The sequence below is a fragment of the Eleginops maclovinus genome, chromosome 9 (assembly GCF_036324505.1).
Source record: "Eleginops maclovinus isolate JMC-PN-2008 ecotype Puerto Natales chromosome 9, JC_Emac_rtc_rv5, whole genome shotgun sequence".
NCBI classification, from domain to species: Eukaryota; Metazoa; Chordata; class Actinopteri; order Perciformes; family Eleginopidae; genus Eleginops; species Eleginops maclovinus.
The window spans coordinates 5,784,997-5,811,046 of record NC_086357.1 but is presented as its reverse complement, the minus strand read 5'-3'; the positions used below and the strand labels follow the sequence as shown (position 1 = coordinate 5,811,046).

At 40.2% G+C, this 26,050-nt stretch overlaps 1 protein-coding gene and 1 long non-coding RNA gene across 2 annotated transcripts; one reads left to right on the top strand and one right to left on the bottom strand.

The window, feature by feature from the left end:
• Positions 1-1,435: 1,435 nt before the first annotated feature.
• lrrc40 (leucine rich repeat containing 40) lies at positions 1,436-8,548 on the bottom strand. The gene is given in 16 exon segments (XM_063890472.1): positions 1,436-1,794; positions 2,721-2,824; positions 2,826-2,907; positions 2,984-3,061; positions 3,271-3,381; positions 3,525-3,632; positions 3,706-3,808; positions 4,632-4,677; positions 4,879-4,969; positions 5,435-5,607; positions 5,866-6,005; positions 6,117-6,240; positions 6,340-6,469; positions 6,909-6,982; positions 7,758-7,939; positions 8,310-8,548. Coding segments are annotated over 16 exon segments (1,797 nt in total). The 5' UTR covers positions 8,455-8,548; the 3' UTR covers positions 1,436-1,688.
• Positions 8,549-10,423: 1,875 nt separating this feature from the next.
• On the top strand, positions 10,424-12,585 carry LOC134869157 (uncharacterized). The gene is made up of 3 exons (XR_010166389.1): positions 10,424-10,590; positions 11,041-11,176; positions 11,857-12,585. It is a non-coding gene; the product is annotated as an uncharacterized LOC134869157 (long non-coding RNA).
• Positions 12,586-26,050: the final 13,465 nt, after the last annotated feature.

Below are 26,050 nucleotides of genomic sequence, written 5' to 3'. Positions count from 1 at the left end.
AACAGAAGTGAGGAGCTGTTTCTCTGCTTCCACCCACCACCTCCACTCTGCCAGGCTCTCCCACAACCTCCACCTCCTGGACTGATAGGACGACTGTTTGAGCTCATTTTATATCATGATGCTACTATATCTTCTTGTTTTCTGAGACAGGCCTGAGATTGGTACATGCACTGGTGGTGAACAGAAACTCGTGAGTAGAATAAACACAAACCAAAAGACACAACTGGAAAACACTAGGAAACGAGCACACCATCCACATAGAGGAAACATGGACAGAAACCCTGATAATAGAACAAAACCTAGGGAGACATTCACAGGGACATTTAACAAACTGACCTCCAGAGAGCACGACTCACATTGATAAGAAACATCTGGAAAGGGTGAGAGACAGGTGGAAAAAAACAGCCCCCAACTATCACGAAAAGGTGGGAAAACACAAAGTCAGGAAGTGGAACAAGACAAAGCACGAGGAGAGGGTTTTTCAAAATAGAATAAGACACAAACATACTAACATCCTACACCAGGATCATGACAACATGGTTCATTAGATGTTTAAATAAACTGCCAAATTCAAAAATGAACTCAGTGAAGGGTAAAGAACACGTAAAATAAACCCAGTGCTCAGGTTATCATCATTAGCAACCGCTGTGGTGGGCTTCATGTCTCACCCTTGACCTGTGCAGTGTGTCTGTAAGTCCCCCAAACCACCACTGGTTCTGTTCTACAGTTTCTGGACAAAATCGCTCCAGTTCCACTTCACACGTTAGCTCCACTCTGGGTTTTCTCTGCAGCCACTCTGCTGCTCTCTTCCGCCATTTCAAACAGCAGCCTCCAATCTGCCTTGGGAGGGAGGGAGGGAGGAAAGAAGAGGAGAGAGGGAGTAAGGAAGGGACTGAGGAAAGAGGAGGAGGAGAAGGAGAAGGAGAAGGAGGAGAAGAAGAAGAAGAAGAAGAGTAAACCAGTGAAGAGAGGGGGGAGGCTAGCTAGGAAGAGGAGAGGAAGTGAAGGAGGGAGAAAGGGAGAGAGGGAGAAAGGCAAATGAGAAAGAGAGCAGAAGAAGGAATGGAGGCTAGTGACAGAGAAGGAAAGGGGGAAAAGGAACACAGAGCAGGGAGAGAGGAAGAGGAGATTAGAGGAAAGGAGCAAGGGAAAGAGATAGGGAGGAAGAGAGTGGATGAGGGACAGATGTATGGAGGGTTTTATGTCCTTCATGGCTGTTCCCCGATGTTTTGTAAGACCCATGTTCCCTCAGCCCTGTTCCCTTAGTGTAGCTGCTGCCCCTCCACCTGGGCTCCAGAGAGACCACAGATTAATGGAAATGGAGTAAAAGCACTGAGTAAGGTTAGAAGCTACAATTTAATAAAAATAATAATACCATAATAATTTATATAACCATGAAGATTTATGAAAATTACCCAACTCACACCACTCCATCTAAATCTTAGAGAAACTTTATTGGAAGTGTTTGTATTTGATCTTTTCAATCATGTGTAGTTTGATTGTCAGGAAGTATTCCTCACATGGCACCACAGAGTGTAAATATCAAGCATTCAACACATCATGGAACATAGATCAACCTCACAGGGAGTCTTTGAACTGTGTGAGGACCTCCTGTGGTACCATCAGGATGTTGGTTCATGCTTTTTAATGTCAGCATTGATAAAAAAACAGGGATGTGTGAGCGGGGGTCATGTAGGAATGCGGCTGCGGAGGTACTCCATCACTGCGTCCGTTCCTCGGGCCACGATGGCTGCTCTGGGGGATCGGAAAGGGTTCCCCTCCAGACTCAGACACCTACACATAACAAACAAAACATATTGAGCCCTTTTCACAATGAAGTTCTGTAAACAGGTGAAAGACTTTACTTCAGAAACCAACTGAAGGAGTAATGATGCAGGTTAAAGAGACATGGAAAAATACCGATCACATCTCAGGATCATTGTGAGACACAAACAGAGCAGTGTTTCCGTTAACTGGAATTAACTGGACTTTGACTGAGAAATTCAATCGAACTCCAATAAATATATAATCTCTCCGGTCATGATGTTGAAAACATAATAATTTAAAGTGTATTGAAATAGGTATCAGCACCAGCCGCTCTCATCGATGACACAAACAAGATGCCATCGCTGTGAGGTAGGCGCTCTGCGGGTCGGGAGGACTTATTGAAAGCGGTAGGATTATTATTTCTTAAACATATTACGTTTTGATAAGAGGGTTGGATCTTGGCATGGCAAATTGTCAAAGCCACGCCCACAAACCATTTTCTAAGTAAAAGCCCCTACCGTCAACATTCACATAGACGTCTGGAGCTTCGTAGGCATATGAAGCACGGTGCACAAAAAAGCTTCTTGAAGCTGAGCAGTACCATAAACTCAACAGAAGGTCAGACATTTTGTATTTCATGATCCGTTTTTAGTGAATTCAGCCTTTTGCAGGTGCCGCACTTACAAAAAATTCCTCCTGCAATTACAATTTTATTTGAGACTGTTCAATAAGAAAATGAATCTGCATGTCTCGATGATGTCATTCTTTTCACAGACATCCTATCGATTGTCTCAAGAACAAAGACAGATCATATTTGACTTTAATTTCTCCCATTAGTCTAAGCCATTGAAATGTTCTCGGACATGATAACCAGCACCCGATTCGAAACAGTGCTTAAGAGCAGAGGACAGAGAGCTGAGACGTGGAGACACGGGACGATGTTATGAACACACCTGAGGCTGCTGCACAGGCCCAGCTCCGGAGGGACGCTCAGCAGGTCGTTGTTGGACAGATCCAGCGTTGACAGATTAACCAACTTGATGAGCTGATGAGGGTGCCACCCCATTCACCTGGTTGTTACCAAGCAACACCGTCTCCAAGGAAACAATCTCATAGAGGACTTGAGGGAAGGACTTGAACCTAGGATCAGTAAGAAGACTCAGTCACTGCTTTTTCTCGACTGTTACAGATTGGTCGGCTCATCACAGGGACTCACCGGTTGTAATTGAGGGTAACGGAGCGCAGTTTGGTCAAGTCTTTCATTTCAGACGGTAAATCAGTCAGCTGGTTGTTCCTGGAACAGGAAGAGGCATATTCAGACATGAATCCGGTCTTCAAACCCGAAGGATAACAGGCTAAGTGATGACACCTGACAGATGGATTAAAGTTTGTTTCTTCTATCTTTCTTAGGGTTAAATAGAGGCTGATTTTGTTTGTGGACTCAAGTCTTTAGTGGGGGTGTGTTCTGTAAGTGTGTGTGTGTGTGTGTGTGTGTGTGTGTACCTGAGGTCAATGTTTGTCAGCTGCGGGAACTTGCAGATGTCAGGAGAGCAGCAGGTCAGTCTGTTGAAACCCAGATTGATGTCTGACACAGAGGAGACGAACTCTGCCAGCCTGCACACAAACCGACACACAGTTAGTACAATGTGATCTCACTCACTTGCCGAGAAGTGTGTGTGTGTGTGTGTGTGTGTGTGTGTGTGTTGCTAAGATGTTTTCCATTAGCTGCTGCAGTAGTGAACAGTGGGTGTGTGTACCTGGGGGGTATGGAAGTGAGCTGGTTCTTGCTGAAGTTCACAGAGGTGACGGAGCTCTCTGCTGCAGCATCAAACAGCTCATCAGGAACGTCTGCTGCCTGCTTCGCACTAAACACAAGACTCAGACTCAGAAATGTACTTCACAATATCACTTACTATTTAAATAAGTGTGTTAACTGACCTGTAGTCCAGTAACTTGAGGGTCTTAATGTTGTGGACATTAACTCTGGCCTGGCTGGGTAACGTCATGGCTGTCTGTTGTTCCTCGGCTTTGTCAGGCTCCTCTGCCACACACACACACACACACACACACACACACACCTTTTGTCAGTGACTCGTTTCCACAGAGAGATAAAGCAAGAGCTCAGGTCCCCTTACTAGCCTCTCCACAACTTTAAGTTGAATCTCACATAATAAAAGGGTGGAAATCTGGAAATCTGGATCTGTACAGAGATGCTCTCTAGATAGCTGAGTTGTGGTAAATCCAGTGGAGCAGCAGTTTAATGCCTGGACTGTGTGTTCAGTCTCTTCTGTTCCAGAGGAAGTGTAAGGCTGCATTTGTATAATAGTGTCAAACGGCTCTGTGCGGATGTTGTGTTTCTAAAGAGAGTAGGCTACCCGACGACATCATAGAAACAAAAATGAACTATGATGTAAATGCAGCTTTAGAGATGTGGTTACAAAGCGTTAAGAAGCTGTAATGAAAGCTGCTGAAGAGGTGCACACCTGAGTCTTTCTCTGTTGTGAGATTTATTGAGATGCGTCTGGTCACACACCCCTCGTACCTCTATTAGCACTGAGGGCCAATGTTTTGCACACACTGATGAAGAGCATGAGATGCAGTTCAAAGCTCTGAATAAGCTAGAGAGTGGACCTTGATCTGAGAGGAAAATCAAAGTGATCAGAAGGGTAATATGTGACTCCATGCTCAGAAAATTAACTGCTGTCACTAGAGACGCAGGGAGAATCAACCTGAAACACTGAGGGGACCGGGAATTACATTCATCAAACTGTTTATGTCTAAGGCGAAGGATTTGTGTCTGATGAAAGGCCCGTTAGATTCAGTAGAGAAAAGAGTGGAGAGTTAGCACAAAAGGTGAACTGTACCTTTAATTCTTCCTCTTAAATATTTCAGAAGCTCATTGGTTCCTTTCTGTGGTGAGGACAACAGAAGCGGTTAGAAAATGAATCTGAATGCTTGTGAGCAGCTGGTGTGAAGAGATCTCTGTGAACAATGTCTCACTGCATTGAGGCGATTCATGGCAAGCTATCAGACGGTTTGTTCAGCAGTGAATTCATGTTTCACTGTGTGTGTGTGTGTGTGTGTGTGTGTGTGTGTGTGTGTGTGTCCTACCGTGAGCAGATCTCTCCTGATTCCTCTCAGAGGGTTTCCCTCCAACAGCAGCACCTTCAGGTCAGGCAGCAGGCTGATAGAGGCTGGGAGACTGAGGGAAAGATTCACATGAAGTATATACAGCTCTGGAAAAAATTAAGAGACCACTCCACATTTTTCTTAAATCTTTATCTCTACATGTATGGCAGTCATTCCAATGTTTGTTGAATTCCAACACAGAGAAATGTTGGCAGTAGTTTATAGAATATATATATATATATATATATATTTTAATCATTTAACTCAAAGACATAACTATAAATAATGAAACAAGAGAAAATGATAATGCTGAAGTGGTCTCCTCATTTTTCTGGGGCTGTAAATGTATAATTTGATCTTCAACATGGCTCTCACATATCACACAGATTATAGCCCCTAACATTTAGACATATTTGAAGAAGGTTAATCATAGAAAATAAGAAAGCAAAAGAGGACACAAAGGTTTTCTAGAGAGGAGTGCTTCGATTTCAATCACAGAAAACATTTCAGCTGAGTCATGGTGCCGGTGGTGACCTACGTGCTGATGTCATTGTTGGTGAGGTCGAGGCGTGTGAGCGTGCTCAGCGTGGTGATCTGCTCAGGGAGCGTTTGGATCTTGTTGTCTCGGAGTTCTAAAAGAGAAATGGCTTTCAGGCAGGACAGCTGCTCCGCCTCCAGCTTCTCAATGTGGTTGTTCCCCACATACAACTCCTACACACACACACACACACACACACACACACACACACACACACACACACACACACACACACACACACACACACACACACACACACACACACACACACACACACACACACACACACACACACACACACACACACACACACACACACACACACACACACACACACACACACACAGTGAATGACTTTACTCCACCTGGATCAGAAAGCTCGGTCAGCATTATAACTCCACCTGGGGAAACTCTACTATCGCTATGGTTACCTTGAGCGCGGGTGCAGGGAGCTTTGGGAGGACGCGCAGCTTGTTGTGTCTGAGGTAGAGCTGCTCCAGAGCGAGCATCTCTGATAGGCTGGCGGAAATGTCAGTCAGCTGGTTGTTGCTGCAGTCCAACAGCTTCAGATCTGTGACGAAATGCAGCATAGTTACCGTGGTGATGACTTTGCAGAGTTGGACATTTTTTTCCGTTGAGAGTCTGACATACACACACACATGTACTGTAGAGCCGCTCTTACTTCTGAGCTGTGCCACGCTGTCAGGCAGAGCGCTGAGCTTGTTGTGACTCAGATTGAGTTTAAGCAGGGAGGTGAGACGGCCCAGGCTGGAGGGGAGGTCCTTCAGAAGGTTGTTGGACAGGTCCTTTTAACCAATCACAACAAACAGGAACCTTGGGTCAGCCAATCACACAGCAGAATAGAAGCAACCTCTATATATTAAAGGTGTGTGTGTGGTTGTTACCAGCTGGGTCAGGTTCTCCAGCTGTCCCAGCTCCTCTGGCAGGCTCTCCAGACGGTTCTGCTGCAGTGTGATGCTGCTGAGCTTCTTCAGAGAGCACACCTCCACCGGCAGAGCACTCAGCTGGTTATGACTGGGACACAGGGGGACAAACACACTGTATATTGTGCACTAAGGGATGTGTGCTGCTGTCCCTGTGGGGCCAGAACCAGTGTTTAATGATGCCTAAATACACAGAAAAGTTTAAGGGAGATTTACATCGGTTGAAACATTATTAAATGTCATGATGAAAGGATGTTCGGCGTGATAAATCAGGTAGAGTAATGCAGGCTACAGTGTGTGTGTGTGTGTATCCTAACTTGGCAACACAATTCAGAGACAAGTTAGAAGAGCATTATTCACAAAATTAAAGAGTATTTTCTTAAATTAGTCATCTTTGTTGTTACTTTAGTCCATTTCATGTATTTTTAGGATTCAGATATGATCATATTTATGCAGAAATACAAGGACCGGTCTATCAGCGTTTCTTTGCTGTTCCTATTTTTAGGTTTTCACTTTGTGTGTGTGTGTACCTGAGTCGCAGTTCATATAGCTCCTGTAGTTCTCCCAAAGCACTAGGTAAGCTGCTCATCTGGTTGTCATGGAGCTGTGAAAGATTAAATTACATTTTAATAAATCAAATTAAAGTGATAAATGCTCTGGAATGACTACTTCTAAGTAATAGCATGGGTCCTGAATATTTAATGAGTAAGGGCCTACGTAGGTTCTATAGTTAGAAAGTTGATGAGTTAATGAGGTAGGTTAGCGACACATTACAGGAGTTCTTGGTCAATTTATGTCACATTAATGTCAGTTTGGAATTCAAATGAGTCTGCAGGGGGGGGATCAGCTTTTATTCAGGCTTGTGGAAGAAAACAAGGGCAATTTGTTTCACCTGGTGGAGGACTAACTAAGCCAGGCTTCTTATTGATTGGTTGGTATTGTTGTTGTTGTTGCCTAGTTTGGTAGCCTTGGGATTCTATTGTTTTTCAGCTCACAGTGTGTAAATAACTATTTATCATTTTGGGTGGCACCTTTCCACTCCTTTTTTCTTCTCTTTTGATATATTCCAAATCTATGGGCAGTAAGCAGGAGAAGAAAATTACTTGTGACAGGATAACCAATACATTCAACATGGATCAAATATAAGATGTAGAAAAACATACTCATACAAAAGTGTACTGCCTACCCAAGCAGCATCCGATCATATGGGTTGCGTATTTTGAAACCACCCATTCAGTTATTTGCGCAGTGCAAAAAAATAGGAAGCCACCGTTTTATTTTCAGAAATAGCTTGTATGACACCTGTCTGTGCAAGTCTCCACCAATAAAGCTTGTATCCATGCATTATAGCTAATGAGTCAGCTCTGGGTGTTACTTACATCTAGAGTCATGAGTGCAGGCAGTAATCTGATGTCATCAGACAGCTGAGTGAGCTGGTTGGATGACAGCAGCAGTTTGGTGAGGTCAGCCTGTTCCCACCAACGATCTGACTCTGCAAAGGAAACATTCTGCTGTGCGTCCAGAGGTGGGTCAACGTTTAGACGATACACCTCCTGAGGAACTGACACACACACACACACACACACACACACACACACACACACACACACACACACACACACACACACATTCTCTTAAAACATGTGAACAGTGACAGCTAACTGTTCACTTGCTTTAAGTGTTCAACATGCTAACAGTGACAGCTAACTGTTCACTTGCTTTAAGTGTTCAACATGCTAACAGTGACAGCTAACTGTTCACTTGCTTTAAGTGTTCAACATGCTAACAGTGACAGCTAACTGTTCACTTGCTTTAAGTGTTCAACATGCCAACAGTGACAGCTAACTGTTCACTTGCTTTATCTGTTCAACATACTAACAGTGACAGCTAACAGCTCCCTTGTTTTCTGTGTTCAACATGCTAACAGTTACCTTCTTTCAGCCCCCGGCCAGACAGGTTGAGCTGGCCGCTCTTTCCGGCTGCCTTCAGCAGACCAGAAGGGACGGTTGGCTCCGTTTTCTCTGTCTTGAAGCCCGCTAGAGAGTCCCCTTGACCCGCTCTTTTAAATCGAGACATGTCTGTATGTGCAGTGAAATGAGCTTAGTGTTGACATATGTCCTAAAGTCCACACCCACCTTGCTTCCCGCCCACCAACCGCAAAAGCAGTTACTCTCCTTCTGCGTTGGGTTTGTTTCTGGTAAACTAACCAACTTTTCGGTGCATTACCGCCACCTACTGTACAAGAGTGTGTAACATCATGTCATTTACCTTTTCTTAAATTCTACTCACCAGCCTTGGGTCATTAAAAAAAGTAAAGAGAGCCTTCCTGGTGACTCTTACCCCCTCTCCCTCTGTTCTCAGTATCCCCATTAAATCCTACTCCCTCCCCGCCTCTTGGACTTTATCATGTAACCTTTCTCTTTCTACTGCGTACATGGCACAGTGAAATATGATATGTTCAACTTTTTCTTTCACTCCACAGTTCCCACACTTGTCACTATTCCTTTTCCCCAGTACAAACATGGTATCATTTAAACCTGTGTGATCCAATCTGAGTCTTGTTATGATGATTTCCTCCCTTCTGTTCTTTCTTTGTAGTTCTTCGTTATCACTGACTTTTGTATTTTATGGTACCCCTTTCCTTTATGGTCTTCCTCCCACCTTTACTGCCATATCTCCATTCCTTTCTTCTTAATCACTGCTTTTCCTTCTCCTTTTCAGAGTGGAACTGGTACTGTTATTTCCTTTTGTAGTGCCCCTTTTGCTAGTTTATCAGCACACTCATTCCCTTTCAGCCCCTCATGCGCTGGTACCCAACAGAGCTGTACATCCATGCCACCTCTGTGAAGCCTTAGCAAACTATGGTACAGTTCAATGATTAAATCTTCTCTGACAGATGTTGTTGACTGAATGCTTTCCAACACGGCCATTGAATCTGTGCAAACCACCACCCTATCTGGTCTGACCTCTTCGACTGCCACTATTTCTGCTGTATACACTGATAACTGATCAGATAGTCTTTTGGAAATAGATATTTGGAACTCAGGGACATACACACCAATTCCCACACACTTTTACTAGACATTTTACCAAGTCGTTGATATTATGCTGGAAAAATATAGACAAACCAAAGGGAAAAAACTGTCTTTTAGCCAAATCAGTTCCCTTCAATAAATATATAAAGGAATACTAAATAAATAAATACAAAAATAAAGTAGAATGAAAAACTAATTTTTCATCATGGGTGAAGTACAACATTTTTTATAAAAAAACAAGAATAAAGTGAAGAAAAAGGAAAGAATAGGAAAATCCTTTTTTTAAGGGAATAGGAGACATCTTCAAGGAAATGAGAACTCAAGTTGAAAATGGAAAGGCTCTCTAATTAAAACAAGGCTTTGTTTTGAGCGGGGACTTCACTTACTCCGGACGGCAAACACTCTGTCCCCTTTAGCTTTCTGACAAAATAAGACCTTTGCTCAAGGATCATACTGCCACATGCATGACTTTTTATTATTTTTTTTTTTACCTCTGCCCTTAGACCTTAGTGGGTCAGAAGGTTTGAGAGTCCATGTCCAGAAACACGTTTGTGATAACATGATAAGCTGCCAATTGATACTGTTTAGCATGATATACTACCCTCACGTGACAGGTGACTGGAGGCCAGTGAAGGCTTCAAGTTAAAGTATAATTTAAAGGCTTTTACAGCAACAGCTTATATGGCAGTCTTTTTTTATTCCAGGTAATACCCTCAAACTGAAACTGAAATAATAAAATGAAATATATATTATGCACAGCCCCATGACCTGTGATGAAGAGCAATGCTCAAACAATGTGTGCTAGTTTTAATGCAGTACACGTGCTTACAGAACTGGTGAACTCTAGTCTTCATGTTGATGTATAATGCAATACACCGGAACTGTACCTGACGAGTGACACAGCACATAACACACAGACACCTCCCTCTGGACTGTGAACTTTAACCACAATTAATCTGAGGTTTGTTTGTGTGTGTGTGTGTGTGTGTGTGTGTGTGTGTGTGTGTGTGTGTGTGTGTGTGTGTGTGTGTGTGTGTGTGTGTGTGTGTGTGTGTCAGCAGTGCAGTTGAGCTGAAGGTCCGGTCCTGTTGCTGTATGTGTTCAGTCTTTAGGATGAATCTGTGCGTTCTTGTGTTGTGTGTGTTGCTGTCTGCCTCCAGCTGCTCAGGTGACAAAGGTATGACTTGTAATTCCGTTTAATCTCTTCTAGATAAATATGAAGTTATGTGTCTGCATGAGTTTTTGTTCCCTTTTCAAATAAGAAACAATGATGGCGACTGAAAAAAACGTGTTGTTAAGTGTCATGCTGTATTAATTCGACCATTGACATACAAACCTTTACCTTTTTTTGTCTAAAACATTGTGACATCTCTCTCCAAATGTCGTAACTTTAGTGTAATGTATTTATAGTTAAAATAACAACTTCTCTCAGCTTTGATCTCAATATATTTACCTTATACATAATTTAGCAATAAACCACAAAGCACATTCTAAACGCAGCCAAAGATTCACATTTAGGAGAGTTCACTGTCGATCACAATGTGACTAATAACTTTCTTTAACATGGCTCTAAAAAGAAGTGTTGTATGTATTATTTCTGCATCTGTTTGTGTGTGTTTCTGTTAAGGCGCCCAAACTGGCTTGCGGGCAGGCTCTAAGTTAGTTACCCTGCAGCCCTGGTTGGTGGGTCTGACAGCTGTAGTTGGATTCCTCTTCATCGTCTTTGTCATCCTGATCGTTAATAGACTGCTCCGGAAGAACAGGTCAGACACACACACACACACACACACACACACACACACACACACACACACACACACACACACACACACACACACACACACACACACACACACACACACACACACACACACACACACACACACACACACACACACACACACACACACACACAGTGAATGACTTTACTCCACCTTGGCCATAAAAAGCATCCATTACGACCATAGTGTATGGCCATAGTTTATTCACATTTCTTAACAGTGGTGTTGTACTCCACTGCACTACCGCAATGATCATTAACTGTTGTAATTCATCATCACTGTGGCGTTAGACTACTGTACTCACTCGCTCATAAATAAAAGTAGTAAACAAGAGGAAAGCAGCATCAAATGGATGTACTCAAGATAGGTACAAGTTCCCTGTGTTTATTTGAAATCATTTCGAATCAACCAACCCATTTGTTTATAACCATAGTACTTGTGTTTCAGGATTATTACCTGTTAACTCACTGGTGGAAGTAACTACAGCATAGGGTGAACTCAATGATGAACATTGTCCACATTTAGACAACAAAAGACAACCAGCCCCCAGTACTGTCGGCTATTAGGAATCCTGCATTGTGACACACTTGAACTCCCTGATAGCTGCAGGTAACCCAGTTTGAGAAGTAAAATAAAGTGCTTTGTGTTGTCTTGTGTTGCAGGAAGGATCCAAAGAGCTATACCTATGGCGACATCACTGCAGAGGTGGAAACTAAACAGACCAGTCTGTAGAGAACCAGCTGAAGAGGCACCTGGGTGAAGGCACCTGCCCAATACGCCACTTTCTATTTGCTGGTCTTTGTCTTTGACAGAAATGAAAAAAATATTCATGGCTTTGAATATTTCACTCTATATCATGGAGGCTGTTGTTTTTTGTCACCACTAGAGGGGCACATTACATAGAAGAATCTATCGCTAACATCACTGTAGTAATTCACTCACCACCAAAACCCTAATAACTCACACAGAACAAAAGATTGTATTTATAACATATTTGTCCCATATTCTTATTTTAAATGAGATACCTGAAAAAAATATAGAACAGAGACATGTTAAAGAAATACTGGACAATGCTCTTTGTCTGATATGACACCAGAGCGCCATGTATAGTTGGAAAATGAAAAATCAACCCAACTAACAACCTGTGAGGGTTTAGTGATGCGCTCTCCACCCGCATCAAAAGAACAACTGAGGGAATATTTGTTGGAACAATGCTGTTGATCCCTCCGGTATAACATTATATCTCTTTGAGAATCTGCAGGATGCTGTGGTGTTGAACATCATCTTGTCTCCATGTCTGATCCTTTCATTTTCCTGCTGCTCCAGTATAACTGTAATAATTCACCCTAATGTAATTCACCTTACATTATAAATAACTATTGCTGTCACAATGTTGTTGTCAGTTGTCTGTTTTCCTGTCTCATTCTTCCTTTCTGTCCGTCCCTCCATAACCCTAACCAGAACCCACTGTCATGCTCTTCCTGTGGCCCACTCATCCGATCTGTTGTTTCCTCTGGCAGGTCACGTCAGGTCAACATTGCCATGTTCTTAATGCTTTATAGTCTCTTTTTTGTGGCACACGAAAGTAGAAAGTTAGTTAGTTAAATGCAGAATGAATTGTGATCTAACTGTTTGTGAACCATTGGCTAACTGGTAACTCTGATCCATTAGTTAATTAACAAACAAGAGAGCGAGGAAGGACTAACTAATATAAAACTTCCAGGGATGTCAGAGATGTTATTCTAATTAAATTACAATATAAACAGTTTTCATGTTTGTAATACCAATATGTATCGCCCCTAAAGCTTAATAATATATGTGTATACATTTCAGGATATCTTAGGAAAAGACTGGAAACTGGAACACATGATTTCCAAGAACTTTACTGATGCAAAACCAAAACTTTACAAAAACAAACAGCCTCTGTGTAGTCATAGCTATGACCTAACATTTCATCAATGCTTATTATCGTCCTATGACATATTATTTAAGAGGCCCTGTTATGCTTTTTGTGGTTTTGTATAGGATTATGTACATGATAATGGTCTGCCAAGGCTAAAATCCCTCCGCTCCCTCCGCCTTAAACGCCTCTGTAAGGGTCCAAGCAGTAAGGCAACAGGACAAAAGAGTTATTTAAAGAAACTGGGTTTATTATTTACCCCAAAAAACATTATAAACCAAGAATCTGTAATAATTAAGCCTTTAAAAGAGGTCAACAGAAAATACTTCTAATAAACATAAGAGCAACATAACAGGTGTTGACGCTGTAAACTAACCTGCCACAATGACTAAACAAGGAACATATATAGTGGCTTGGCCAGAACAAATACAAAAACAAGGTGTAATTAAGATAACAGAAAACAGAAGGACACTGACAAAACTCATATCCCCCCTTTGAAATGGAAGCATGTGGTTAGTCCCAGTTTGGCCCAATTGGCTGCTTGCAGTATGTATCTGTCCTTAGCCTAAGCCACGCCTTTTTGCTGAACAAGGTAACTCAAAGACAAAGAAAGTAATTAATACAAATAAAAACTTGTGTTAGCTGTGCTCAGATGTGTGAAAATAAAATAAACAATGTCAGGTTACAAGCAAACAAAGAGTTTACCATTTAAATAAAATGTGTGGGGTTTGTTGTTGGCATGTTTAACTGAAACTGAAATGAAGCAAAACTACTGGAGGTGAGGGGGCAGTGTAATTGTATTACAAGTTTAATCATTGGAACATTTATTTTTCTAATGCCGTTTTACAAAATGATTTTGGTCTAATGTGCAGGATTGGTTGTTGCTTGGTGAACATACCAAGCAACAACCAATCCTGCACATTAGACCAAAATAATTTTCTGCCTTCAAAATATCACATTTTATTTATATTGATATTTGGAATCTTTTATATCTGATTTGGTTACTATAATAATTATTTTGGGTATACCATATACACTGCTGTTAATGGAGAGGGAGCAATCCCTCCTTTCCTTGTTTTATTAATTAATTAAATTAGTTTTTTCCTTAAAAAATACAGTCCTGGAAAGTTAAAAAAGATTCATAATGATATTTCTAAATTGTCATTATTTTAATTAAATTCTTTAATGCTTTTAGTCCCCCTGACTTATTAGATGTGTTATATGTTTCTTGTCAATGTGAATTCATGTTTTTGCACATATGCTGATGATAACTTGATGTCAATTCTATCATCATAAAGATTTTTGTATTGTATTGTAAGTTCTAAATATGTTCAATAAAAACAATAGAAAAGGTTAAAACAAGACTAAAAACAAACGTTTGCCAAGGGTGCTATTAAACAGCCGTGACTACTGCTCATACAGCCGCTATAGTATACAGAACCCACTGTGAGCTCCCTTCTAAACGCTTCTAAACCAAGTTGTTGTTTCGGAAGCTTAATGATTGAAAATTATGTTGAACATAAAAGTATTACATATTTTTATGGAGGACATTTTGCATGAAGGCTGGGAGCACAGCAGCACTGGATAAAGGTCGAGCGCTTTGACTGAAAAAGCAACAGAATGTGAACCACAGAGTGAGACAGGGCTGCTGTGCTCTGTCATTCAGTGGTGTGAGGTCTGTTCATGGGTAAGGGTAGTGGACAGTGTGTGTGTGTTTGTATGTATGTGTGTATTCTGTCCTGTAATTTTCTCTCTTTATGTCCTGTTGTTCTTTGAAACTGACACTGTGATTGGCTTATGGCCGTTGTGTTTAAGCCTGATTGGCTGAATGTTTACACCTCTGAGGGAGTTTAATTGCTTATTAACTGAGGGGGGAATGGGAGTTGATTGATTTGACATCTAATTACAAGACTGTGTTTGAGTCTATGTGCATGTGTGTGGTGGAAGGTGGGCTGTTTCAAATTACTTAACCCATTTGTTAAAGTTTCAGTTCTTTCCACTCCTGCAGCCTGAAAAAGAATGCAAGATTCCACTTAAAGGAACAATGACGAGCAATGCCACCATAAGTAATGATGCGAGTTAAAGCGGGCCTAAAACAGCAGTGTGACATTTGGTGGAGGAGCCCTGACCTTCTCCTCAGTAGGCTGTGGTTGGTCTGATGCAGAGCCCTCAGCTGTAAAGCTGTAGCACTGTGGGCTGACATAGACACTAACCTGACCACACTGTCACCACACCCTGAAACACCAGCGCTCCAATCTGCTCAGGGTAAAAGCACTGCCAACGAGCTCCTGGTGGAAGAGTAACATCAGTTTGTTTTCGATTTATTGACATCAACAATATACAGGAGTTTGCAGTGCCTTCAAAAACTGATACAATTCACAGAAGAGAAATAAGCAGCATGATCCCTTTCTGGTCTGCTACGGTTAATGCTTGGTTATATGTAGACACTTGGTTTATGACTTTGTTTAAAGGTCCCCTATTATGATTATTTAGGTTAATATTTTTTTTTGGGTCCTTTACTGTGACATAGTATATATTTTAAAGTTTGAAATATGCTTTGTTTTCTCATACTGCCTGTCCTACAGCAACTCTTTTCACCCTTTGTCTGAAACCAGAGCCCAGTCTACTCTGATTGGTTAGCTGGCCATTATTGTGTAAGAGTGTTAGTAAGAAAAAACTAAATTTAAAGGATAGACAAAGTTACTGTGGTGTTTTATTTAATTGTCCTGATGCATCTGTAACATTGTTCACTTTTAATAGTCCCGAACCTACGTCCACACTACATGCAGTTCTCAGAGTTGTTATTAAGCTAGCTGAATACCTTATACCTTTTAAATCTGGTACATTTCTTTTTGACACAGAATGTCAATTACATTTTTAAATGGTCACCTTAATAATGCATTATTGTACACTCAACAAATAATGAAGGTAAGTCGAATAGATATGTAGATATGTAAAGCCAACTGTAATCAACCTGTCATGTGATGTCATCTAAACTATTTTGAAGTAAACCGTGCAGACACCAGGGAAAGCAGTGGATATGGCTAACTCCAGGAGCAGTTAATAGTCGATTTTAACTTAAAGCTAGCTCATTTCAAAGATGACTTTCCACAAAAATGTCAACCAGCAGAGACGCTGTTCGTTAAGAAAACAGTTCCCTCCAACTTAAAACTGTCATTTTTACATTTCTGTTTGTTGTACATCTAACTGACCAAATAAAAAATGTAAAGTAAGCTTTCGAGATGCTAACCAGGCTAGCCATGTCACACCATCAAGAGATTGATATGGGTCTGTTCAGTTAAGCATCGCTCCAAATATGTATGTAAACTTATATGGTTAAACTGATCTTCAACAAGGATCTGTTGGGCTGTCTAGGATTTTTGTGACTCACCTTAAAGAGGAAAATGAGATCTGAATTTGACACGGTGAAATGATGTGATAAAGTATAGCAACATTAGAGTCCCTAACAAGTGTGTGTGTGTGTGTGTGTGTGTGTGTGTGTGTGTGTGTGTGTGTGTGTGTGTGTGTGTGTGTGTGTGTGTGTGTGTGTGTGTGTGTGTGTGTGTGTGTGTGTGTGTCTTCTACTTCCTAATCCGCCTCTTCACAGTGACAGCCCTCTCAGAGGAATCAACAGAGGGGGTGGCTGGCTGCTGTAGTTGGTTGCTGGTGGCAGTTGCTTTTCTCCACTTTGAATGAGATAGAGGGACGGGTGACTTATTGGATTTTTACACTGGGAGTCCCTTTATAAAGACACTGTTGGACAGGTGTTGAGAGACACAGGACAAACATCGTTGGGATTTTCCTGGGATTGAACTAATTCAGAATACTTTAAGCTGCCATTTTAATATTTAACAGCTTCTGTGGTGTCAAGAGGATTTACTTGATGGCTCTGCAAGGCAGGAGGATAGAGTAACAGGTAGAGGCCCGCTGTGAAAAAGGAGGACGACATATGTTGGACTGGGACTGAGAGAAGAATCGCGGCTGGGTCAGGATGGCCCTGTAGTTCAAAGGTATGTTCACGGTTTGTTTACACTATGTGGTTAAACATTTTTGGTGGAGTACAAGGACTGGGATCTACTAAGATTGGGATCGACTGAGATAGGGATCCAAACAGATATTGCTGTCTACTGTGTCTGGGTTAAACTGGAACTAGGATCTAAAGGGACTTTGATATAATCTACGGGGACTAGGATAATAATACTAAAATCTACCTGGACAGAGGTTTACAGGGACTGGGATCTACAGGGGATGGGGTCTACTGGGACTAAGATCTAAAGGGATGCTGGTAACTTCTGGTACTTGGACCTTTAGGGACCTTGGTCTTTAAGGAATGGGGTCTAAAGGAATAGGGATGTTAAGAGACTGTGATCTACCTGGACTGGGATCTAGAGGGACTAGGAACTAATGGGAAAGGGCTCTATTGGGTCTGAGATCGACAGGGGCTAGGATCTACAGAGACTAGGATACAAAGGGACTAGGATTTACAGGGGAAATAATTTACATGAAATATGATCTCCTGGGATTTAAGGGGATGGGATCAACTGGGACAGGGATTTACAGGGACTCTGATCTACTAGCACTGGGATTTGCGGAGATTGGCATTTACTGGGATTTGAATTTACGGAGACTGTGATCTACTGGGACTGGGATTTACGGGGACTGAAATCTACTGGGACTAAAGGGGCTGGGATCTTAGATCACGCCTAATCCGCTTTTTCTCCAAATTATTTTTTGTTGAAGATTTCGACTGCTTCCATCGGCTGTCATGGCAATGTCAGCGACACCAGGAGTCTGTGGTGAGCCGGACAGCTCGGTGAAGTGGCAGCTATGTTATGATGTCACCGCCAAGACGTGGTGGATGGTGAGTTTGACCTCTGACTCTTTACTTTTTTTAGGGATCTTACTATAGAGCTTATCAGTATTCTTCTAAAACTGATTTAAATGGAATAATAATGTAACCAAATAAATTCCACATCAATAAGAACACTGGACTGCAAGGATTGTGAGCAAATGCTATCAATGCCACTTCTGATTTCAGATTGATTTACTCGCACAAATTTCACCTCCAGATTGTTTGTACCACATTTTTTATCTTGGTAGCTCTGACACTCCCTAGGATTAGAAAATATAGCAATGTACTTGCAGAGTTGAGTTGAGGGAACGCAGTGAATACGAGTCTCTGATCAGCTGAAAGTTAAGCCAAATTAAATTGGATGAGAAATTGAACTCTGGCCTTTACCCTAATATAGTGTATTTATGCAAAACATTTGGGGGAAAATTAGGGAAATATAGCAATATCTTTAGTGTTATTTAATAATCTAAATTACCTGTGGGGTTGTTCATACTTTCTTGTCCTGTCCAATTTTTTGTCATCCAAGCAATAAAACCAATGATCAGAGCCCAAAAAAAGTGTAGTTATATAATTATATAATGGATGGTTGTTTGTCAGCTTTAACAGTAAACTGTGAACAATAATTGATGATCCTATAAAAGAAATAACACCTAAGGAAGGTTTTTAAAGTATCTATGGCTGCATGCTGCTTTCATTTAGTTTGGTTTCAGAATTATTGTGTGGATGAGCTCAGATTAGATCAGAAATTCTGAAAGAGCATGATAATTCTAGTTTTCGTTGTTAACTTTTCTTCCAAACTACAGGCCCAGTGCCTCCTTATAACTGCAGTCACATCCAGTATAGGTTTAAACAACTCTCTGGGTGGCCAGTGATGTGTAGGAGGGCAGCAGGCAGTAATGATCTTCATAATTAAGGGGGAAGACCGATTACCAGCATAAAGAGTCAAATACACAATTATTCCGCTTCATATTTCATATTTTAAGAATCCGTATTTGTAAATGATCTTTGTGAAAACACACAATGACTTACACAACAAAGGTTTAAACTATCAGAAAACAACTGTCATGAATGAGTTTGCATGGTCATTCAGGTGTTCCATGTGTATCAGTCTGCTGAGGGAGGGGCAAAAACAGAAAAACACATCTGAACTGCACTTTTTTGTAGATTCATGTCCTACATGGTACCATCGAAGTTTGATACGTGATTAGTGTAGCGTGATGGGTTCAAGTCTTATGTATGATGTTAAAGCTCTGGGGAAAGAGTGTCTCTAAATTGTCTTTTTTTTGTTAATCTGTAAGTGTGAGCAGTAAGAAGAGAGGATTTGGAGATTGAATTGAAGCAATTTGGGCTCAGCCCGCTCGCTGCCCTTTCTTAATCCTCTCAACAGCAACCATTTCTGGACTGAGGCTTTTTGCTTGCTTCTTGTTGTGTTAAGAGCATCAGAAACACCAACAGCGTAATTCAACCCACAATTTAAAGGGGGCCCTATAATGCTCTTTGGGTTTTTTTTGTCGTGTGTTGTATATTTTTTTCTGCATGTAGTGGTCTGCAAAAGCTAACATCCCTGTGTTCCCTCCTCCAGGGGGAGTTTCTCTGGAACACACTCCCCCCCTGCCTGAAAGGCCTCCATTGGACACTGCTTTTTTCCATAACATAGTTACATCACTTTGTAACACTTGCGCTTCTATTGGCTAAAGCACCAACACATTGTATGTGGTAGGCTAAGGGGCGGGACATCTCTAAGCAGACCGAGCTAACTATCAGAGCAGACTTGGGCTTTGGTTTCAGACAGAGGGTGAAAAGAGGTGCTGCAGCACAGGCAGTATGAGAGAGGAAAATAAAGACCTTTGAACATTAAAAGCATGGAAACATGTCAAAGTAGAATGAAGTGTTTGCATAGCCACCAGTGATGGAAGAAGTATTCAGACCCTTTGCTTTAGTAAAAGTAGCAACATCACATTGTTAATACACTCCATTACAAGTAAAGGGCTTTTCTAAAAACCTCAAGTCAGTAAAAGTGTGAGTCATATTTTAAGCTCATTATAAAGTGTCATTTGTATGTTAAGCAAACACTAACACCTGTCCATAAATGCAGTGGAGTGTTTGTGGAGGTCCTTTTCCCTAAATGCTGATGTAGGCCTGAACATTTCATTTATATAGCCTTAAAGTTGGTTTGATCCACAAAATTCTCCACCCTTTTGTGGTTGTGATTTTCGCCATAGGGGGCAGAAATTTGGCATTGAAGTTACGTTTTTGTGAAGTTGTGTGTGAATGCGTAGATGCATGTGCATATGTGGTTGCGGCTTTAACAAAATTGCTTGTTTAAAGGTCTGTTTATGTCAATGCAGACAGAGGTAAAATTGTAAATCGTGCAGTTGTGTTTTTTTAGGTAATCCTTTTTGTGATGTGATGATATGTATAATTTACCATTAGTGAACAGCCGGCAACCCCTGAAAGTACCCGGAACCTGCCTTAAATTCCAAGAGCTCGTATACAAAGTGAAATTGCATTTTTGGTTTGTGTAGTGACAAATGTGATGGCTTGACATAATTATATGTCTTTCACATATATCTAGATGAATTAGACTTGGTTAAGTCATATGATGCAAACAATACCAAAAAGTTAAATGAAGTCGTTTGGGATAAAAACTTAAACTAAATTAAATGTAATAATACTGTAATGTTAAGTATATGTTAAAAGTAGCATGAAATGGAAATACTCAAGTGCATGTTAACAGAAATGTTAAAAATAATTTGTTAAAAGGTATTTAATCGATCCATCTATCTGTGTATAATGCCAGCTAAGCTCTCCTTGCTAACATTTGCTTTCTACCTAGTTAGCTAGCTTACCTTAGCTACCCATATAACAAGCTGGTTAGCGAATGTTAGCTTTATAGCTAGCTTTTGCCGAATTTGTGGCTCTCGTTATTAAAATTTGAATTGTTATTTAACAATCTACGGTTTAACTTAAAGTGCAGACCTGTGTCTACCTTCAGGCAGTAAGAGTAAAAACGTGCTCCCTGCTGAATGTAAGATGTAATGCAGATTTACAGAGCTTCCACATTGGTTCCACTTTTCAGAACTGGAGGTTGCCACTTGTCACAAATATCAATGAAAGATTAAGTCTTTTTGCTATAAAAAATGTTTTCGGTGCTATCCTAATCCCTCTAATATCCTAACTGTTCAGTACAGCCCAAGAGAGTGAGAAAAAACTCTAATTGTACCTAAATTCAGTTGATTGTCATGTGAAGTGTGTGATGTGTGGATCCAGCTGAAAGTGGATGAGCTCTGTAAGCCCAGCTCAAGAGTCTTAAAGCAGAGAACATCTGTCCCCGGTTCTTAGAAAGTCACTGTATTGGCTTAGACCCTTGGTCCACATAGAGTCTTTTTCTGTCAGAGAGGCGCTGGCATGGCGCTGGGGAGAGACTCATCCAAACCTTTTACCAGAAATGGCTCCCAGCACTTTTCAGAAATGTTGAAGCATGACTACTCTTGATAGACAAGCACTTTCATGTTTGCCTTTACTATACATTTGTACTCCTATCTATTTGTTTGACTTTAAATGAGCTTCAACTAGAGGATTCTTGCCCTCATAATTTGTATAAATCTTCACTGCTCAATCGACAGCTGTGAAGCAATGAGTACAATATGTGTACAGCAATACTTTCTCACGTGCTTAATATTCAGTGCCCTGCCTGCACATCTGCTGCTACAAATGGGCTTTTTCGGTCAATGACAGACAGACAAGGCCAATACAAACTTATTCTCCATTTTCCACGGTGATGTCATCAGCACATTTCTAAAAAGTTGAAATATTCTCGAATATAAGCACTTGGAGCGGCTGCACAAAACAACACTTGGTCCAGTGTCCTTGAGGCGGAGGCATGCTATGGCATACTCTCATTTTATTAAAAAATCAATGGAATACAGACGCAGGCGTTTAGAAAAAAGATGCTATGTGGAATCAGGGTCTTACCCCTCTCTGCTTATCACAGTTCCACAAGGACAGGCAGAGACAGTGCTGCTGCCATGCACCATGAAGAGGGAAAGGCTGCCCTCTAGCAGCTAAAAGGAAAGAAAGAAAGAAAGAAAGAAAGAAAGAAAGAAAGAAAGAAAGAAAGAAAGAAAGAAAGAAAGAAAGAAAGAAAGAAAGAAAGAAAGAAAGAAAGAAAGACAGAAGAAAGAAAGAAAGACAGAAAGACAGAAAGAAAGAAAGAAAGACGGACGGACGGACGGACGGACGGACGGACGGACGGACGGACGGACGGACGGACGGACGGACGGACGGCTGTGCTTACCTTGGAGTGTATTTCAGCCCGACAGGATATTGGTTATTCAGGTATAAACTTGAAAAACACTGACACACTTTGGCTAAACAATTAAATGGCCCAAAGGGTGGATTTAATACTGGTTTTGTGTGCATGTTTCCATTCACTTGTGCCCTGGTGTTATCTTGTGGTTTCCCTTTTTTGAAGAACACCATTTTCAGAAAAATTCCTGGAGACACCTGCAGTAGTAAGAACTCCCATAGAAGAGGTTAATGTCACATTTTGTGTGTAGTTTCCATCCTGCAAAACTTTTTTGTATTGGATTTCAAGATTTCAAACACTGAGTTTCAACCTTTCAAAGTTTTTTATCTGCTTTGAAATATGTAATAAATACATCCTCCATTAACATATCATATTCTGTTGACATGTCCTTATTAATTTGATTAATTATTCTTTAAATTAATATACAATTATGAGGGAGACACATCTTGTAGACAAATGACTAGCAGACTTTGAGGGGGGGGGGGGGGGGGTGACGAATCCTTGATATGTCACAGAAATTCTATTCTTCTGAGTACTTCTTTCCATGTCAAAACACTTTCATACATCACAGTGTATCTGGTAACAGCTAAATGAACCTTTCCAGGGTGTGTACAGCATCCATGCAACAGATACAGTAACAGTCAAACTGTGTTGTGACTTTCAGTGCTCCACCTTACCTGTTCACCCTGCAGGCCTGCGGAGCCAGCACGAAACATCTCTTCTGTCTGCTGACTAGATGGAATTATAAACTGTATTATTCTTATTCTCAGCACTGCAGAAAAAGCTTCACGCACTGAATATGTGTGTGCGTGCATCCGCTTGTGTGTATGTGCGTGTGTGTGTGTTTCATAGTTTCATACAACAGAAGTGGAGCAGTTGCTGACTCAGCCTCCTCCAATCTGCATAGTGACTCCCCCTGAAGGCCTCTATGTTCACTCGATATACACACGCACACACGCACACACACACACACACACACACACACACACACACACACACACACACACACACACACACACACACACACACACACACACACACACACACACACACACTGGTAGTGACCATGATGACTGTTTTCTTTATGTGGATCCATTTTAAATATACACACATGTACACAAAGCAGCACACAATAAAATGTGGCCTCTGCATTTAGGTATCAGGAGCAGTGGTTATGAGAACTTGGGGGTCTGGCGCCTTGATTAGTCATGTATACACACACAGTTACTGTGGCTTGCTTCCCTTTCTGTGACTGAAGAGTTTGGTAACACATCAATTCAGAGTGCCAGCATGTCTGTTTCCTGGAGGCGGTACTTACAATGCAGACTCAAAACTTTTTAAACATGAAAAATATAAGTAAAAAATAGCTGCTTGTTAATTTTTACCGGCACTATTTTAGTGTTGATGGTTGTTATCCACAGATTTTGAAGGAATGTGGGTGATATAAAACTTGTTTTGTAATCTGATACTTGATATAATACCAATAATATCATTACATTTATATCAAAACCACTTGTTATATTACTAAAATCTAAAAATATATAATTCTTAGTGGGAGAACCATGTGTCATTATTTTACATTATGCTAAATAAAATACAAAAAAGACACTTTTTTCAATGTTTTTAAAAATGTTTCTTTTGTACTTGTACCCATCAGATTTTTAATCCCTGACATACAACTACAAGAAATAAAAATTAAGAAATATATCAATGTATTTCAATGTTTGCCGTAACAGAAAGGCAAAAGGAAGTTATTTAACTAGTTGAATCAAATCTACCGTGAAATGAAATAAAAACTTTAAGTTAAATTATACCTGTATTTGTAGTTTGCCACTCCCCAAAACTGCCTTTTAATCAGTCTGGCTGATGATGGTATGGATACTGATCACAAGACTAAGCATTATTGAAACTTTAATTATGGATACACCAAGCCATACTGTAAAAGCACAATGAACTACAAAGTTTGGCGAATAAATCCTGTAGAACTACTGTTAAAATGGAATATAATGAGACAATACAACACAATTACGTGGGATTGGCAGAGTAGCATTGCTTTTACCAATGCTCTTACTAAAACTATAATAAAAGACATGCGTCTTTGACGCTGTCTTTAGGATGCACCAGCAGAGATCCTAATGGGTCCTGAAGTATTATTATTATTATTAATCAGCCAACAATTGCACACATCATAAATTGTATTCATATTTTAGAACCTTAAAACACAGGTTCTATGTTTTATAGACTAAATTATATCCAATTGAGGTCCACTTTTTTGAGCTTTCAACATTTCTCTGTTAAGAGACAATTGTGTGACCTGCAGGTTCAATTTAGTGATTTAGACCATAAGCAAATCATTTTTAATGTACTTCACTTAATTTTTATAGCAAGAAAAAGGGGAGCCACAACAAACCTCACCGCTCGGTTCTTTATGTTGCTTTTTCAATCAATATTCTCTTCCAAGATAAACTTGAGATGCATTTTTGTGTAATCTATCAGTGTGGATGGACATACAAACTGAAATCATGCAATACAGTTTCAACAAGGGAGTCATAAATGGCGTTTTAATAGATGTATTTAATTATTTAAGAATGGTATGAAGGGGGCTTAATATTTAGCAGAGGCAAATGCATATTGGAAATTTATTGTGAGAGTTGAACAGCAGAACATTGCTCATAATGTGACATCTTAAATGAACTATTATCCTCAAATGTATTTATGTCCATTACCCTTTGTGTAGCAGTGTAAACCTTCAGAAATCCTTTTTAATCTTCTACTTTAACCCAATTTAATGAGTAAGGTGAGCACTTCATGTCTATTGGTTGACTATCTTAATTACCTCCTATTTAAAAGAAACGTTTATATGTTTGTTTCTCCCCTATTGACTTTAAAAAACAAATCATCATGGTTATTTTATATGTTGTTATATGTTATAATGTATATGTTGACCCTACTATTATATTTAATTCAGAAAATATGAAACTTCTGAATGTGTCAAGTCCTTATTTTAAGACATTGAATGAGGTCCAATTACATTAGTGGAAGAAGTACTCAGATCTTGTACTTGAGTAAAAGTAGATGTACCAGAATGTAAGAATACTGTTACAGTAAAAGTCCTGCATTCAAAATGTTACTCAATGAAAAATAGAAAAGTATTGGCATCAACATATATTTAAAGTACCAAAAGTAAAAGTAATCTTTATGCAGATTGGTCCATTTCAGAATCATATATATTATATGTTTTGATTATAATTATTGATGCATGAAAGTGTTATCAAATATGGTAAAGGTGCAGCTAGTTTTGATGACTTTGTATACTGCAGGGTAGCTTGTGACTTTACTCCAGGTAAAACTAAAATCTTATTTCACATAATTTATACAAATCTTCGAACTAACTAAAGGTATTAAATAAATGTAGTGTAGAAGAAGTACACGAGTTACCTCTAAAATGTAGAGGAGAAGACGTACAAAGTAGCAAAAAAATGTAAATACTCAATTAGAGTTAAAGTATCTCAAAATTGTACTTAAGTACAGAACTTGAGTAAATGTACTTAGTTACTTTACTGTCAAACCACAGTCAAATTGACTCCAAAGGTAGTAAAAGGGTTGATCAAGGCCTCTTGTTTGTAGAACTTCCAGTTAAATGGGGAAGGTTTTGCTTAGAACATGATCCAATATAAAATAGAGACAGAAAGTTCAGGTATGAGGGAAATAAGGGAAAGGCAGTTAGGAGGACGAAGTAGGCTAAGTGAGGAAGGAAGCGTGTGGATAAAAAGGGAGTGAAATAGAAAGAGTGAG